Consider the following 16,167-nt stretch of genomic DNA (forward strand, 5'->3'; position numbering starts at 1 on the left):
TATATTAAACTCAAGCAACAGATAGCGAGATTTGGCGAAATGGGAAAACTTACAATTATCATTAATAGGGAGAATATCAACAATCAAGATGAATATATTACCCAGAATTTTATATTTGTTTCAAACAATTCCAATTAGGCTAGGGAAAGATTACTTTGAAGATTTAAATAAAATTGTGTTGAAATATAGATGGCAGGGTACAAAAGAGAGAATAAAACTAAAACTCTTGCAAGAAGCTAGAATAAGAGGATTTGGTTTGCCTAATTGGGAGTTGTACTATCAAGCTACAAACCTGATGTGGGTTAAGGAATAGGTAACATTAAGAAATGCTAGATTGTTGACATTAGAAGGACATGATCTGTTGCTAGGGTGGCATGCCTTCCTATGATACAAGGGAACTAAAACACAGGGGTACTTTAGAAGACATATACGGGAGCCTCTGTGATTAAATTGGGAGAAGACTAAGAGGCAATGTTATTTGAAAATTCCAATCTGGCTATTGACTATTGAAGTATTTTCTTATCCTATAATATATAAAAAGGAACAAACAGTTCGATATGGTGAAATATTGAATGAAAAGGGTGAACTTAAATCTATGCAAAGCTAGAGGAACAAGGTATAAAGATGAATTGGTTTTCATATGCGCAAATACATTCTAGATATGATAAAGATTCTAAAACAGAAGGTTTCTATGATAAATTGACTGATTTAGAGAAGATCTTGACAGGTACTGATGAAAAGGTGATTAAAAAATTGTATGGATATTTATTAGAAATTAAGCTAGAAGAAGAACAAGTCAAATACAATGATTGCTTGGGGGAAAATTTTTGGATATGGGATTTAGAGAAATGGCAAAAATTGTGGTCTCAAAATTATAAAATGACAATGTCAACAGCATATAAAGAAAATTTGTATGTTTTACAGGTGGCATCTACCCCCAACAAGAATAGCAAGAATGTTCAAGAACAAATCTAAAAAATGTTGGAAATGTCATCAGACACCTGGCTCATATTACCATATGTGGTGGACGTGCGCGGATGCTAAAAGATATTGGACTAAAATCCACACATGGTTGGAAAAATGACAAAAAAACCAGACTTGAAACCAGAGATATTTTTATTGGGAATTTTACCCAAAATATACAGTAAGGAATTGAAATATTTGATTGCAAATGTATTAACAGCGGCTAGGATTGTATTTACTAAAAACTGGAAAAATGAGAAAATACCAATGCAGGAGGAAGTTATTAAGAAAATAATGGAATGTGCTGAAATGAGTAGATTTGACATTTGAAATCAGAGAACAAGATAAAGAATTTTATAAGATTTTGGGATTTATTTTATCAATGGTTGGACAATGAAACATGGTAATGAAATATGTAGATTTTTAGAATATAAAGAATATATAAAGATGTATTATCTTTATCATAATCATAATATAATTATAGATTTGGGATGATATGAATTGTCATAAAATAAATCAATTGAAATATGGATTATCTTGCAAAACATGAATAATAGTATAGTCAAATAATTGATTAATGATATCAATGTATTTAGGAATATTTGATAGATAATATGAGAACATATACAAGTAATTTTAAGTGATGACTATGAAATGGATGCACAAAACAATTTGTAAACCAACCAACACACTGTATGTACATGTGTAGAAGATGGCTTGAAGTTTTTATGTTGTGTTTGTCTGCTTGTTAAAAAAATAAAACTTTTTCAAAAAAAAAAAGGCACTATAAGGCAGCTACATCTGTAAAATATTTAGTATAAAGTATAGAACTTAGTGCCAACGAAGTATAGGTTACTCATTTATTTATTCATCAGTGAATTGGATTTAGATTGTTTTGAAGTATCTATAGCAGGACTACTAGATTCTGTAACAGCTTTGTTCCTTATGCTGTCTTGTAACTCAGATTTTTTTCGCCATGTATATGTATATATTCGAACTAAACTATTATGGTTCTCTATCATATATGTGGGGGAGGAGTATATGCATAATGGTTCTTTTGAAAGCTGAATGCAACAAAATTTCATTTTAATGTGTGCTGATTAGTACAGGGGTCCCCAACCACCGGTCCATGGACCAGTACCGGTCCATGGAACATTTCCTACCGGGCCGCCAGTTTGCTGGGCGCCGCCATCTTGTTTGATGAGAAAGTGCTTCCGGGTGAGCTTTTCCGGTTGGAAAGTGGCGTTTGGGTGCTGAAAGAATCCTCGCGCCTTAGTTTCATCAAAGGGGGCTTGAGCGAAACTAAAGCGCGAGGATTCTTTCAGCACCCAAGGCAAGGCTAGCCGAGCGACCGTCCCAAAGCTGTCCCAAAGCGAAGCCCATCAGCAAAGGTACAAAGGAGGAGTTGAAGGTGCCAGGGAGAAGCGGGACGGCTGGCTGGCCGGTCGCTCGGCTCGCCTTGTCATGCGTGCTGATGCTGGTACTGGGCCGCGGATCATTTTGTGATGCCGGTACTGGGCCGTGGCACAAAAAAGGTTGGGGGCCACTGGATTAGTATACATTTAAAGTGACTATAAAGTTTTTATTCTATTCTGTTATGTTCTATTCTATTCTCTAATTGTTTCGGAAGAGGACTGGTCAAATTCTATAGAGGCTATCAATTGCTTTTTGTTTTGAAGGCAGATTTTTAGCCTATCTTAAGGAAGAGCTGCTAAGGAGTACCAAAAATTCTGAGATGGTTTACCAGTTTTCCAACCTTGCTGAGTAGTTCTCTCTCATTGGTCAATGTAGTGTTTCTCAACTTTGGCAACCTGAAGATGTGTTCAGCTTCCAAAATTCTTCAGCCACATTATGCTGGCTGGAGAATTCTGGGAATTGGAGACCCCACATCTTCAAGCTGCCAAAATTGAGAAACGCTGAATCAACGTATGGCATCAAAAGCTGGATTAGATGGATCTTTGCCCTCATCCAGCAGGGCTTGTTTTATGTTTTTAGATACCAATGCTGATTGTCAACACATTTCTGAGCCTTGGTGTTATGAGCCTGACTCCTGAGGTTATCTACCATGTCTCTAGTCTACAAACTGTCCTCTTAGTGTGCAGAAAACCAAAACAAGGAACCTAGGGCAGATGCAAAGAGGCCAGCATTAGTGGTGAAGCAGAATTGCTCCTACTCTTTCTATAGGAAACAGAATCCTGTATTCACAACTGACAGGAATACCATGCCATTGTATCATTGCAGAATTTTTTATTTTTTTAAAAAGGAAGTACTCAAGGACTATAACCTAATATGCTAAAGAAAGTTATGGTATAATTTTATAATATAAAATGGCAATATTAAAAGACACAGAATGATACCTTTGGATTCAACAGGAATTCAAAGAAGGATACAATTAAATCAGCAGTATTTCATCCTGGGAATACTGGACAATGCATCTTTTGTATAGTTTTATTATAGAACAATATAATTATTGGTCAAGCTACAGGAGGGAAATGAAATGTGAAACAGGGTCATTCCATCCATCCATCTCTTTAGTATGTATTAGGTTCCTTTGTTCATTGTTTAAGAACTTGAAGAACAATCCACAACTTTTTTTCCTCTTTCACACGCCTCCCTCTTTTATCCCCTTTACACAGAGAGGGTTATTTTTTCTCCCACCCCAAATATATAAGTTACTTTGGGTGATTTATTTAAAGCAAGAATTCTAAACTTTTTCAGGGCATACAACACATTTTACAATTTTTCCTGGAACTCCTTGAAGCAAAATAGCAGATATAGTACATTTTCACAGTACAAGTTCCTGCCTTTTCCTCAATTGATGGCCCTGGCTGTATCCAAATAACCCATTTTCCCCCTCCTAAAATCTTAAATTCTTGTGGAATCTAGGACTCTGAGGAATCCTATGAAACAAGTATATTTTAAAAGAACTAAATAGTTTAAAGTGAGATTTCCACAGAGAACCAAATGAAAATATAAACATATAAACAAATCCCTTTCCAAAAACCAAATAAAACCAATGAATTTTCATTATTATTATTATTATTATTATTATTATTATTATTATTGCTATTAGGGAAAACATTAATACTGAGGAAAATCTTGGTCAATTTTGTCAGCCCATGCCATGAGTCCTCCTTTGATATCCTTAACTGAAATTAAGCCTAGTTCACCATAAAGCAGTTCCTGCAATATTCTCACAGCTTTCTGGGAGTCATTTCCTAATTTACAGACAACATAAATTGGAAAAGGTACAGTGCCGTTAGTCCTCTGCTTCTCTTTGTGTATCTTCCGGTACAAAGACTTCAAACATTCTTCATCTTTTTTTTCTAGTTTATTTAAAGGCACCTGGAGGGATTTGGGCAAGCGACAGATCTCCACTTCGACTTGGGGACGTACATCCACCAGTACATGAGCAACCTGGTTGTCTAGAATCTTCTTGTATTCCTCTACAGAAATCCTCTCCTCGCTGGACAATAAGCGCAGCGTCCGACACTTATCGGTTGCTGAAGACCCACAGAAAGCTTCATAATCCTGCAGGGTGGTCAGGGAGGGCCGGTCCCCACACACAGTGCACTTGGGATCCCTGGGCCTGAGCTTGATGTGGCGAAACCGTCCTTCAAGGGCATCGAAGAGCAGCATCGACCGACTGAAGGAGGATCCCATCCCCGAGGCTATCTTGAGCACCTCCAAGGCCTGGAGGGAGCCGAGGATGCCGGGCACCACCCCCAAGACCCCACCGTCGGCGCAGTTGGTGACCGTCTCAGGAGGAGGGGGCTTGGGGAAGAGGCACCGATAGCAGGGCCCTCCCTGGAAGTTGTACACGACCAACTGGCCCTCCAAGCGCAAGGCGCTGGCGGACACCAAGGGCTTGCCAGCTAGCACGCAGGCGTCGTTGACCAGGTAGCGGGTGGGCACGTTGTCGGAGCAGTCGGCCACGATGTCATAAGTCCGGATCAGATCCAAGGCGGTGGCGGGGCTCAGCGCCAGCTCGTAAGGCTCGTACTGCCCGGCGGAATTCAGCTCTCTCAGCGCGGCGGCCGCCGAGTGCGCTTTGGAGTGGCCCAGGCGGTTCTCCCGGTGCAGCACCTGCCTGTGCAGGTTATTCAGCTCCACCACGTCGTGGTCCACCAGCCCCAGGCGCCCCACGCCCGCAGCGGCCAGGTACTGCGCCAGCGGGCAGCCCAGCCCTCCGCAGCCCACCACCAGCACCCCGCACGAGGAAAGCCGCAGCTGCCCCCGCACGCCCAGCTCCGGCAGCACCAACTGCCGCGAATAGCGCTGGATATCCAGCCGGCTTAGTCCCGTCCGGAGAGCGGAAGGATCCGGCGTGTCGCCTCCGCCGCCGCCTCCGTCATCCTCCGAGTCTTCTGAGCGGGGAAGACGAGCGGCCTGCAAAACTTCCATCGCCGCAACCGTCTTTCTTTGCCGGAGACCTTGAGTGCTCCTTCCGCTTCCGACGACGCGAGAGACGCCGCCGACACTCCCCCCTGTACCCGCCCACTGGCTGGCGGTTACGCGCAAGCGCGGTTGAGAGCGCGCGCGCCTTCTGTCATGGCGTCGGAGGCTCGCAAGTACTCGGTATTACTGCCCACCTACAACGAGCGCGAGAATCTTCCCCTGGTGGTCTGGCTGCTGGTGAAGAGCTTCGAGGAGAGGTGACTAGCAGCGGGAGAGCGGCCTGGGGGAAGGGGCCTTTGCTAAGTGTGTTCCCAGCTCCTCCCCATTGATGATATTTCCTGGCGGGTTTCCTGACTTGGGCTGCATTGATTTACTGCAACTCTCCTTCCGTTTCTCTGCCAGTTGAACGCGGAAGGCGCACCGCCTCATCCGAACAGCAGCCCCCGCGAGATCGTTGTATGTGACCTCAGGTCTTCCAGGGAGCTGTTGGTTTGTGGGGTGGGGGGGGCTTGGAGCCGAGGACCTTGAGTCCAAGCTCAATACTGTTGTCATTACAGTATTGCCAAGAAAAAAAAATGACATGAAACAATATGTTACAGTAAATGTGACTTTCCAAATAAAAGTAATAGGGTTAATGACTACACTTACTTTCAATGGGAAACCATTGGGGATTCTTCTCCCTCTCCACCTGTACAGATCGACTCCGTTTTGGACCTGACTTTTCAAAATAATTCTTTTTTTTTTCCAGTGGGAATGAGTTCGAAATTGTAATTATAGATGATGGAAGCCCAGATGGGACGCAGGAAGTTGCTGACCAGTTAATAAAGATTTATGGATCAGACAAAATTGTAAGTTACTTTTTTTCCCCTGACTTAGCTGCCATACTATTATTATCAAAGTGTTTCAAATAGTTAGCATAGACAAATAGAATTCACTTTGAAATGATTTAGCTAATTGAAAGTAGCTTGTCATCCCTTACTTCCAGTTTCTGGTAAAGAAAAACAACACATCCCTGGTAGACAATTGCTTAACTAGTGTAGTATTCATTTAATCACTTAACAACTGCCACAAAAAATGTTGTAAAATCATATCAGTCACAGGATGACCTGCTTAATGACCAGAATGGCTAGTAATTCCAGCTCAATTGCGATCATAAGTTGAAAACTACCTATTGATTCTCTATGTCATGGTTATTATTGGGACACACTCCTTTGGAGTAGGTACTTTTACTTGCAGGAACTGGGAGGGGAAAGAGCCTTAAATATAAGTTCACCTATATTTAAATATAATTATAATAAGGTTACGGTAAAGATATTTCCTATACATTCTAAATTCAGGGAATCATACAAAATATGTGGAGAAATACCTAGCTGTAATCTAGGTAAATTACAGCAATGTTAGGAAAATACAAACTAAAATCCATTTATGCAATGTCAAATTTTACCCTATGAGTATAGTCATTTTGTTTGAGGGAAGAACAAAAGAGCAATAATGAAATTTTATTGGAAGTACATGATCATTAGTCAGAGCAGAGTATGGTTTATCTTATTTTTTGATGTACTTGTACTTTACAGCTCTTGAGACCCAGAGCAAAGAAACTTGGATTGGGTAAGTAGTCAGTAGATGATTAACAATATTGTATCAATTATTGAGACCACTGTACTTCAATCAGGTATATTTTTATTTTTAAAAATGAATTTAACTCAGAATTTAATTTTGCTGTTAATTCCATGCATTGTTTTTTTGAGAACCAGAGAAGCAGAAAATATACACACTTATTTGGCAACATACAAAATTACTTTTGGTGCTACTCAGAATTAATCACTGTCATGTAAGAAATTAACAGTCACATAAAAAGTAGCAAGTGTTAATTTTGTAGCTATATAAACAGAAGATTGGCATAATGAGATTGTTACATAGTGGAATATTTTTTAATATTTGTATTGTGTTCATGGCTCTCCATCCCCCACCCCCCTCTATATGAGCTGGCTGGCTTACACCAAAAATAAAGACAGAATATTTATTTTTAAAAAGTCTATACACAAAAACAAAAATTTCCACAAGGGGTCTATTTTTTGTTCTAACTGGATTAGGATTGGAACTACATGAATCTCTGGTAGGAGGATGTTCCAGATGGCAGTTGCCCAAGATAGACAAGGCCTGTATAAGCTGTTTAATCAATGAGACCCAACTCTTGTCAGATTCTATAGAATGGGGAGAAACTATCATATTTGATACATAGAGATGAGATTATTTTAATTAATGTCAAACAGTTTTATTCATGTGCATGATTGTTAAAGGAGAGGGGAATCATGGCTTTTATATTGTTTACATCAGGAACTGCTTACATTCATGGCATGAAACATGCCACAGGAAACTTCATTATTATTATGGATGCTGATCTGTCACACCATGTAAGTTTGCTCTTCTCTATTTTTTCTTCTTAAACGTTTTCTTCATTTCATTTGCCTTGATTAACCATCCTTCTGTATTTTGAAGTCCTTTGAAGATCTGGCTCTTTCCTCAAGCCTTTGGAAAGGACAGCTGATGGCTCCTTCTTCCTTTTTGTTCCCCTATGGGTTTATTTGGTTTATTTTTACTTGTTTTTAAATGTTTTAGAATTGTAAACCATCCAGAATGTGGGAATTAGGTGGGACGTAAATTTAATAAATTATTATGTATGGATAATCTCTAGTTAGAGTCACCATCTACAACATGCAGAAAATTAAAATTCAAGTCCTAATCAAGGACCCAAGATTGATTAAGGTGGCATCTCAGAATATAGAGAGTTCCAAGCAGGGGTGTCCGGTCCCCCCCTCCAAAAAAAAAAATTAGGGTATTCCAGCCTGGAAAATTTAGTATTTCCAGATATCAAGGAAGTTGTTTAGGTATTTAAGGAGTCCAATCGCAATTCATAACAAGGGATTTCTTGTTCCATAGGTGTTCAACTACAATCTGCAAGTCCCAGTATTTTTTTTTTCTGATTGTTTTTCCTCAATCCTAGCATAACCTAGTGTAGCCATATCAATGAACCAGACTTTTTTTAATAACTGTTTTATTTAATTGATTAATCATTTAAAGTGAATTTATCTGCTTCCTATCTCACTCTGCAAAGGGACAATTAAAAGCTTACATATAAAAATATTAAAGAAAATAAGAGGCAAAAGGCAAAATCAGTATCATAGTACCAGTAGCATTTTCTTCATGAGTTCACCAGCCACCTCCAGCAAAAACCACCCCCATCAGGACCCCAGGCCAACCGACAGAGCCAGGCTTAATATCCTTCCAGAAAGTTAAAGGGGTGGAGGCAGACCTTACTTGAAGTGGCAGGATATTTCAAAGAATGGGGCCATGGCAGAAAAGGCTCTCCTTCTAAGACTCTGCCAACTGAAACCTTTTGACTAATGAGGCATGTCCCTTCTGCTAGATTGAGTAGTACAGGCCAATATCAGGTTGAGAATAAGATGCCTGCTAGTTTGAATCTTAATTTCCCATAAAATCTTAACCCACTCATTTCCCAAACTATCTCAATCTGGTCTTGATGGTTTTTATTATGTTCTAAAAAAATTCATTTATTTTATTGATTTTGGTTTTATTGCTTTTCCTTATACCTTTTCTTTTTTTTTTATCCTTGCAGCCTAAATTCATTCCAGAGTTTATCAAGTGAGTAGCATTTTTAATATTTAAACCCAGGTCTTATAGTTTATTACCCTTTTGTGGTGTTTATTTTTGGTAGGGATAGACAATAAGATTGAATACCAGAGGAAATATACACTATGCTGTTACAAAACTGCACTGTAGAAGATAATGCATTCGTGTTGCATAGCTTGTCAACATAATATAATGTATTACTTCTCATCCAGAGATTTTGGCTAAACTCTTTCATGAGAGAAATAAGTCATTTGTTTCAAAAATGTAAGTCACAAACACTTAGGACCAGTTGGAATACTAGGAATTTTGAAAATATGTTGTTTCTTCTGTTTCTTATTTGTTATAGTTTACTATGATCATATCACTTTAATGTGTTAGATCAGGGGTCTCAAACTCAATTTACCTGGGGGCCGCTGGAGGCAGAGTCTGGGTGAAGCTGGGCCGCATAAGGGATTCCACAAAAAACGTTGTTAAAAAAATATCCTCAAATGTCATCAACAATTAATGATTTCTTCAATACATGAACTGTCCTGAACACATGGAACATTGAATGAAGATCATGAACAGTTCCTCAGAACATGGCTTCTCCAGCTTACTCCTTGCTGACAGAGACTTGACAACGCTTCCTCTCACATATCTGAGCCACATTTGGCTTGAGAGAGGAGGCACTTGAGACCCTCAGTATGGCTTGAAGATGATCATCAGTAAGTCTGGACCTGTACTTGGACTTGTTAAAGTTCAGGGTGGGGAAGAAGCCACAATGAGGAACAGCGGGTGGGACTTCCTTCAGAGGTCCATTCCCCCTGCGGAATGCACTAACATTATACTTTCATATCACGGTGGGGGCCATAGGATATCGTCCTGCGGGCTGTAATTGGCCCACGGGCCGCGAGTTTGAGACCCCTGTGTTAGATAATTGGCGAGGTTCTAGTAACATGATTCACATGTTATCTACATGTGCGTAAGTGCTTGTTCTCTCCTCACCTACTGGATATTCCTTTTTTAAATCTTACATCAATTTAATTGTGCCATACCTCTGATGAAGTGAATTACATTTCACCAAAGCTTTGGCCTTTCAATAAAATGGTTCATCAAAAAAGGTGCTGACATTCCTTTGGATTTTTGGCTACCATAGGCTACCACAGCTGATGAAATAGTCAAAGGAAAATCTCTGAATGTGTAATACCTCACACACTACTGTAATACCTTAATTATCTTTTAATTATGGAGTATGAGGTAGCATGCCATACCTAATCTGATAAATAGGTCATAATAAAAATAACATTATTTACAAACATAATTTCCTAATACTCTGTGATTTCTGCTATTTATTTACTTTGTGCTCATTTAAATTGCACAGCAAATATCTGCATTGCTCAAAGTATGTTTTATTCTCTAGCTCTAACTATATACTTTGAAGATGAAAAAGTATTTTTAGTTTGTTTTATTTTTGTATTGCACATTAACAATTTTAGTATCATTGGTGTATTTATCTGTTTCTGGATTACAGCTACACTAAATATGTGAGTTTGTAATTCAGAAAAACACCCACTTTCTTTTGTCTGTCCAATGATTATTTATGTAGAAAACAGAAAGAAGGAAATTTTGATATTGTGTCGGGGACTCGATATAAAGGAAACGGAGGTGTGCATGGATGGGATCTAAAACGAAAACTGATCAGGTCAGTGTTTCATCTATTGCTATTGAACCACTAGCAAAAAGCATCTCATGAAAAAGACCATTTTCTTTCTCTGAATTACTTTTGAGAGGGTTCCCAGGCTCAGATTCTAAAAAGATTTCTTTAATTTTGAGAACACTGAAAGAAAAATTCTCATTCTCGTTTCTATCCTGCCCAGGTACACATCTTTTTATCTAGTTTTATTTTATAAACATATTCTCCGCATGGGATATTCTGAAACTGAATACCATGTTCTTAAACATTCTTGAAAACTCAGCTCAATATTATATCCAGATTGGAGAATCTTAACCTCAAAATTACTAATGCACTAATTGCAGGAAATGAAGGTAGGAGACATTTATGTCTCCATCCTGTTTGCAAGAAGCAAAACATTGAACTAGCATTGGGCCTTATATTTCAGGGATCCAACAGAGTTGTGCTTAAAATTATTTTGTTAATGTAAATTATGTTATTCTGTGTTATTCTAATCCTTTACTGAAACATCTTTAAAATGGGTAAATAGCTCGTTTTAAAATTCTGATTGCATATTAAAACATTGTATCTTACTTTGCAGCCGGGGTGCCAACTTTTTAACTCAAGTTTTATTACGTCCAGGTGCATCAGACTTAACAGGAAGCTTCAGGTAAGCTGGTTTCTAAATGGCACGGAACAATGATGAGCAAGAATGCTTCACGATAGTGGCCAGTCTGATAAAGAGATCTACTGAACTTATAAAACGGTTAGATAACATTTGGGAGGCACCTGCACACAGGCTATTGCTATTATTTATTTATTTTTTACTACTTATTTATTACTTGAAATTATGTGTGTCTGTAACTGACCTGTTGTAAACATTTTATGTGTACTGAATTTCAGGTTATATAGAAAAGAGGTTCTACAAAAACTGATGGAGAAATGTGTTTCAAAAGGATACGTTTTCCAAATGGAAATGATTGTCCGGGCCAGACAATTGGGTTATTCTATTGGAGAGGTATGCTAAAAATCTAAAACGTAAAGAACATAACTACATTTACATTTTGTGCTCAAAGTTTACCTTCTGGCTATTAGAGATTGAACTGATTGACAAGTAAAAACACTGAGGATTCAGATAAGATCATATAGCATGAGTGGCTTTCACTAAAGTTCAGTTACTGATTTACCCGGTAGTTTAAACACAAATGCTAATTGGCCATAGCATCATAAAGTTAATCAGATGATGAATCTGACTTTCAGTGACACACAAATATGAACAAATAAGAGGTGCTGTTACAATGTGAACATTTCTTCTATCATTTAAAGATGCAGGGATGAGAAAGGCACCCACTTAAATTCAAAGAAGCTTAATGCCATATTTCCAGCTGTAGCTTCTACAATTAGCCTGTAATACATCCTCTCTAATATTCCGGCATCATGGTAAATTTGGTCTGATGACTTCATCACTAGTCATGTAGTGAAGGTGAAAGTTATTAATCTCTTTGCCATGGTATATTTAAAAAGCCATTTTAATTACCAAGGACCTAGTATTGTGCCTGATAAATCTTTGTCTAATATTTTATCACTTGTTACATTTCACACAAGTTTCAGGTCACAAGGTACTGCTTCTATAGAGAAGTTATTTTTTATTTATTAAAAATTCTTATATATTATTTTTGTGTTTGTGGAATTCTTAGCAATGTAGAGTGCAAAAACAAAAACAAAGCTTACTTTTTAAAACTGTCAGATTTTTTTTACCAGTTGGGAAAGAGTAAAAAAAGGTTTTGAGAAGGAGTTCTTGGTTCTGTGATTTGCCCCATAACCAGCAGTGAAACACAGTTCCTTTTTTCACTTCTGCTGGCTGAAGTCCATCAAGATGTTTAGTATCTTGGGATAGGGTTACATTCATCTGCATTCCATATTGTACATTACTTCGCTAGTTGTAGATTGTCTTAAATTAGCAATGTCTGAGAATCCTATTTAGTGTAAAAATTCTATACCTTTCATTCCAATTTGAGATATGCCCCTGGGATTCTTGAATCCTTTAGCCATGTTTGTTCATGAATTTATGCCAATGTCTGCTGTGTGTCAACAGAAAATTTACAAAGCAGTCTTCATTGGAATTTCCACAGGCAAAAACAAATATGCATAGAAATGCAATATATGTTTGGCAGAATAATTTGGGTGTGGGAATTTTTCCCTCCGTTTCTGTTTGCCAGTTGATTTCTAGCAGAGTATACTTACTGAAAATTTCTAATTGGATTTTCTTGTGAATTCCAAAGACTGAATTTGGGCTTTGGATAATTTTAACATATAATCTTATATGCTGAAATGTTACCATTCTTGTTTTGTTATACTGAAAATAAGCTGTAGCTTAAAATAATGCAAAAACAGTGTTGGCTATATTTAATGAACAGTTAGTGAATTGAAACCATGTGCAATTTCACAAAACCATTACTTCAGATATTTGCTATAAAAAGAAAATAATGCAGGTCAATATCTCTTGAGAGTAAGAATGTTTTACAATTCCTTTTGGCCCTTTGAGACATTATATGACTGTATTCTGCAAAAATCAGAAAAATAGTAATTTCCACAAGGTATATGAATTTACCACTAAATTGGGAACCTATACTTCTTTAGAATAGATACACTAGCCACCATAATTTCCACAAGGTATATGAATTTACCACTAAATTGGGAACCTATACTTCTTTAGAATAGATACACTAGCCACCATAACACTAAAATGTACATTTTTGTTCTATTACACATATGGATACTGTATTCAATAAGATATATATGGTATCTTTAAAAAGTGCAAAGTTGTTATTCTGTATTGTAGCAACAATAATGGATTTCATTTCAACATAAGGAAGATACAGATACTTTAGTAGATTTAAAAGGAACCTGATTATTTTTTCTAATTCATTTAAAAGATTAGAATTACACCACATCATAAAACAGCACTAAAACAATCAGTACAGATTATAGCGAATCAACAATCAAAATTAAATGATTTGCAACTTGAGTAAACAAAGAGTTGTTGGCAGTGTTTGAAAGATGATAATAATCAGAGAGAGAAAAGACAGTCCTGAATATGGTGTTTCTTTTTAGCATGCCATCTTCATATTCAGGCTTTGGGTAGGCTGTTTTGCAATAATGATTTTGTAAGAAATGTTCTTTGAGCATATTTAAATGTGAGAAAGCTATTACTTCATACTCTACATCAAAACACATTCCATTAATGTTGTTCTGACCCAAGCCTTGTTCAAATCAAACACAAAGCAAACCTTTTTAATGCAGTGCTGTGAATTCTATGCATTCACAGCCAAGAGTCATTCAAAACTAACTGTCCCAGATAACAGCAATCCCTTTCAAGGTTGCGAAAGGCTGCCAAGAGCAAAAGACTAATTGCAGATAAATATCCAAAGCCAGAAGTTTCAAAAAACAAACTGGAGTAAGTAGGGCTTCAACAAGGACTCTGAGCAGAAAGAACTTATTTGCTTCCTGAAAAGAAGCTAACCCTGAAGGCTGGCTTTTATCCCTTATGGGAGGGGCCATCACCTTCCAGCCTTACTCTTGAGTTGTCCGTGCTGCTTCAGCTGCTCTTTCCTTCGAGCAGCCCTGAGCACAGGCTCCCCGGGGTCCTCTTCGTCACTGCTACAACCTCCAAAGGCAGCACCCCACTCTCCGATAGTTCTGGTCCCGTCCCTGCATCACAGGCAGGCCCCTCGTCTGAGTCCTCGCTCTCAGAGACCTCAGCAGTATGCATCTGCTGCCGGTGAACCACAACACATGTTGGTAGATAAAGACAGAATCTTGAGGTGAAGTGTTCCTGTTTATCTTTTTATTGGATCTTGTAACTGATATGATTTTATTATTTTTTCATTTAAGGTTCCTATATCATTTGTGGATAGAGTCTACGGAGAATCCAAGCTAGGAGGCAATGAAATAGTTTCCTTTCTGAAAGGATTGTTAACTCTATTTGCCACTACATAATAAAGAGATTCAGTACTGTGCCAGTATTTCTATAGTTTGACTGAATAATTTATATTGGACTGTGACAGAGTATGGCTTTAGAAAACAAAATTTCAAGGTCTCTTCCATTTGATGTTATGACAGAGCTGAAAAAAGTTTGTTATCTCACATGACTGCCAGAGCAATCACATGTTCAAAATTTGGATATTTGACAACTGGCATGTATTTATGACAGTACCAGCATTCTGGGGTCACATGATTGCCTATTGTGATCTTCCCAACTGCCTTCTGACAAGCAACGTTAATAGGGAAGCCAGATTTGTTTAACAACCATATGATTCACTTAAAAATATTGAAAAAAGGTTGCAAAATTGGGCATAAGTCTCTTAACAACTGCTTCACTTAGCAGCAGTCCCAACCTTGGCCATGAGTCAAGGGCTACCTATACTTCATATTGGATAATGTAAAAGTTACAGTTTTAATTCTTTACCATTTTAGTTTTAAAAAGTGCTTGTATTTTAAATGAATTACAGGTAATTATCTGGAAATAATATATGGATTTCTGGCAGGACACATTTACATATGGCAGATCATAAAGGAAATTAACACAACTAGTAGATACCTTTCTGACTACATTTGCATATACTACATTTGTATATTTTAGAAAATGACTGGTATTGATTAACAAATTCCAATTGCAGACTATCCAGGGAAAATCAAAATTTACATTCCAATCTTTAGTTATAATTATTATGGAATAAAGTTTTGTGCTTCAGGCATTATTTGCAATTCAAATAAATAAATAAAATACATTATCAGTTTTGGGGGACGGGGTTTTCAGTCATTTGTTTTAATTTTTTGTTTAAATATTCTACTCATTCTGTAAAAATTGACTGGATGTGGGGGGGAAACAAGTAAAAGGAGTACCTAAATAATCAAAGTACCACATTTTTCATATGTGAAAAAGCTAGAACAAGGGGATTTTTTTATTTTACAAAATGAAATGGACAATCTAAATCCATAAAATTATGCAATGTAAGGTAAATACTTCTCTATTTGATAGAAGCTAGGATGACATCATTATAAAATTTCTCATTAAAAGCATAAAACTTTATTCATGTAATGTGATCCTTAAGAATATTTCAAACGTATGTATATGTACTTACAGATAATTACAAAATATAATTGGAATCTTCAGATTTTGAGGTCATATCTTTCTAAATGCTCATTACTGGGGAACTGATCTACGTGTGTGTAATGATTTTCATACAATTTCAAATGGTTCGGACAATTACTATGATAAACTAAATTGTCTTGATCAGAAAGGTTGAACTTTATATGGTAAGCTATGTTCTTTAAATCTCTGCTTTTATCTCAGGTTGAACTGACTCCCTTTTCCATTTATTCCTGATTGTCTTCATGTTCTGAAATTTCCTTGTACTGTTTGTCAGTTGTTTTTCCTTTTTGTAAAATGTAAGTAATTTATTTGATGACATTAATTCTGAATAAATTAATTATAAAAGACA

General features: G+C 37.4%; 2 protein-coding genes across 2 annotated transcripts; one reads left to right on the plus strand and one right to left on the minus strand.

The window, feature by feature from the left end:
• Positions 1-3,397: 3,397 nt before the first annotated feature.
• On the minus strand, positions 3,398-5,367 carry MOCS3 (molybdenum cofactor synthesis 3). Its single transcript, XM_026697485.2, has one exon. The coding sequence runs from the start codon at positions 5,365-5,367 to the stop codon at positions 4,045-4,047; it is 1,323 nt and encodes a 440-aa protein (XP_026553270.1). The 3' UTR covers positions 3,398-4,044.
• DPM1 (dolichyl-phosphate mannosyltransferase subunit 1, catalytic) lies at positions 4,762-16,167 on the plus strand. Its single transcript, XM_026697486.2, has 9 exons — positions 4,762-5,618; positions 6,110-6,209; positions 6,936-6,969; positions 7,699-7,775; positions 8,999-9,024; positions 10,598-10,693; positions 11,265-11,333; positions 11,567-11,681; positions 14,558-16,167. The coding sequence occupies exons 1-9, from the start codon at positions 5,515-5,517 to the stop codon at positions 14,660-14,662; spliced, it is 726 nt and encodes a 241-aa protein (XP_026553271.1). The 5' UTR covers positions 4,762-5,514; the 3' UTR covers positions 14,663-16,167.

The sequence above is a fragment of the Pseudonaja textilis genome, chromosome 3 (assembly GCF_049901715.1).
Source record: "Pseudonaja textilis isolate UNSWEBS1 chromosome 3, rPseTex1.2, whole genome shotgun sequence".
In the NCBI taxonomy this organism is placed as follows: domain Eukaryota; kingdom Metazoa; phylum Chordata; class Lepidosauria; order Squamata; family Elapidae; genus Pseudonaja; species Pseudonaja textilis.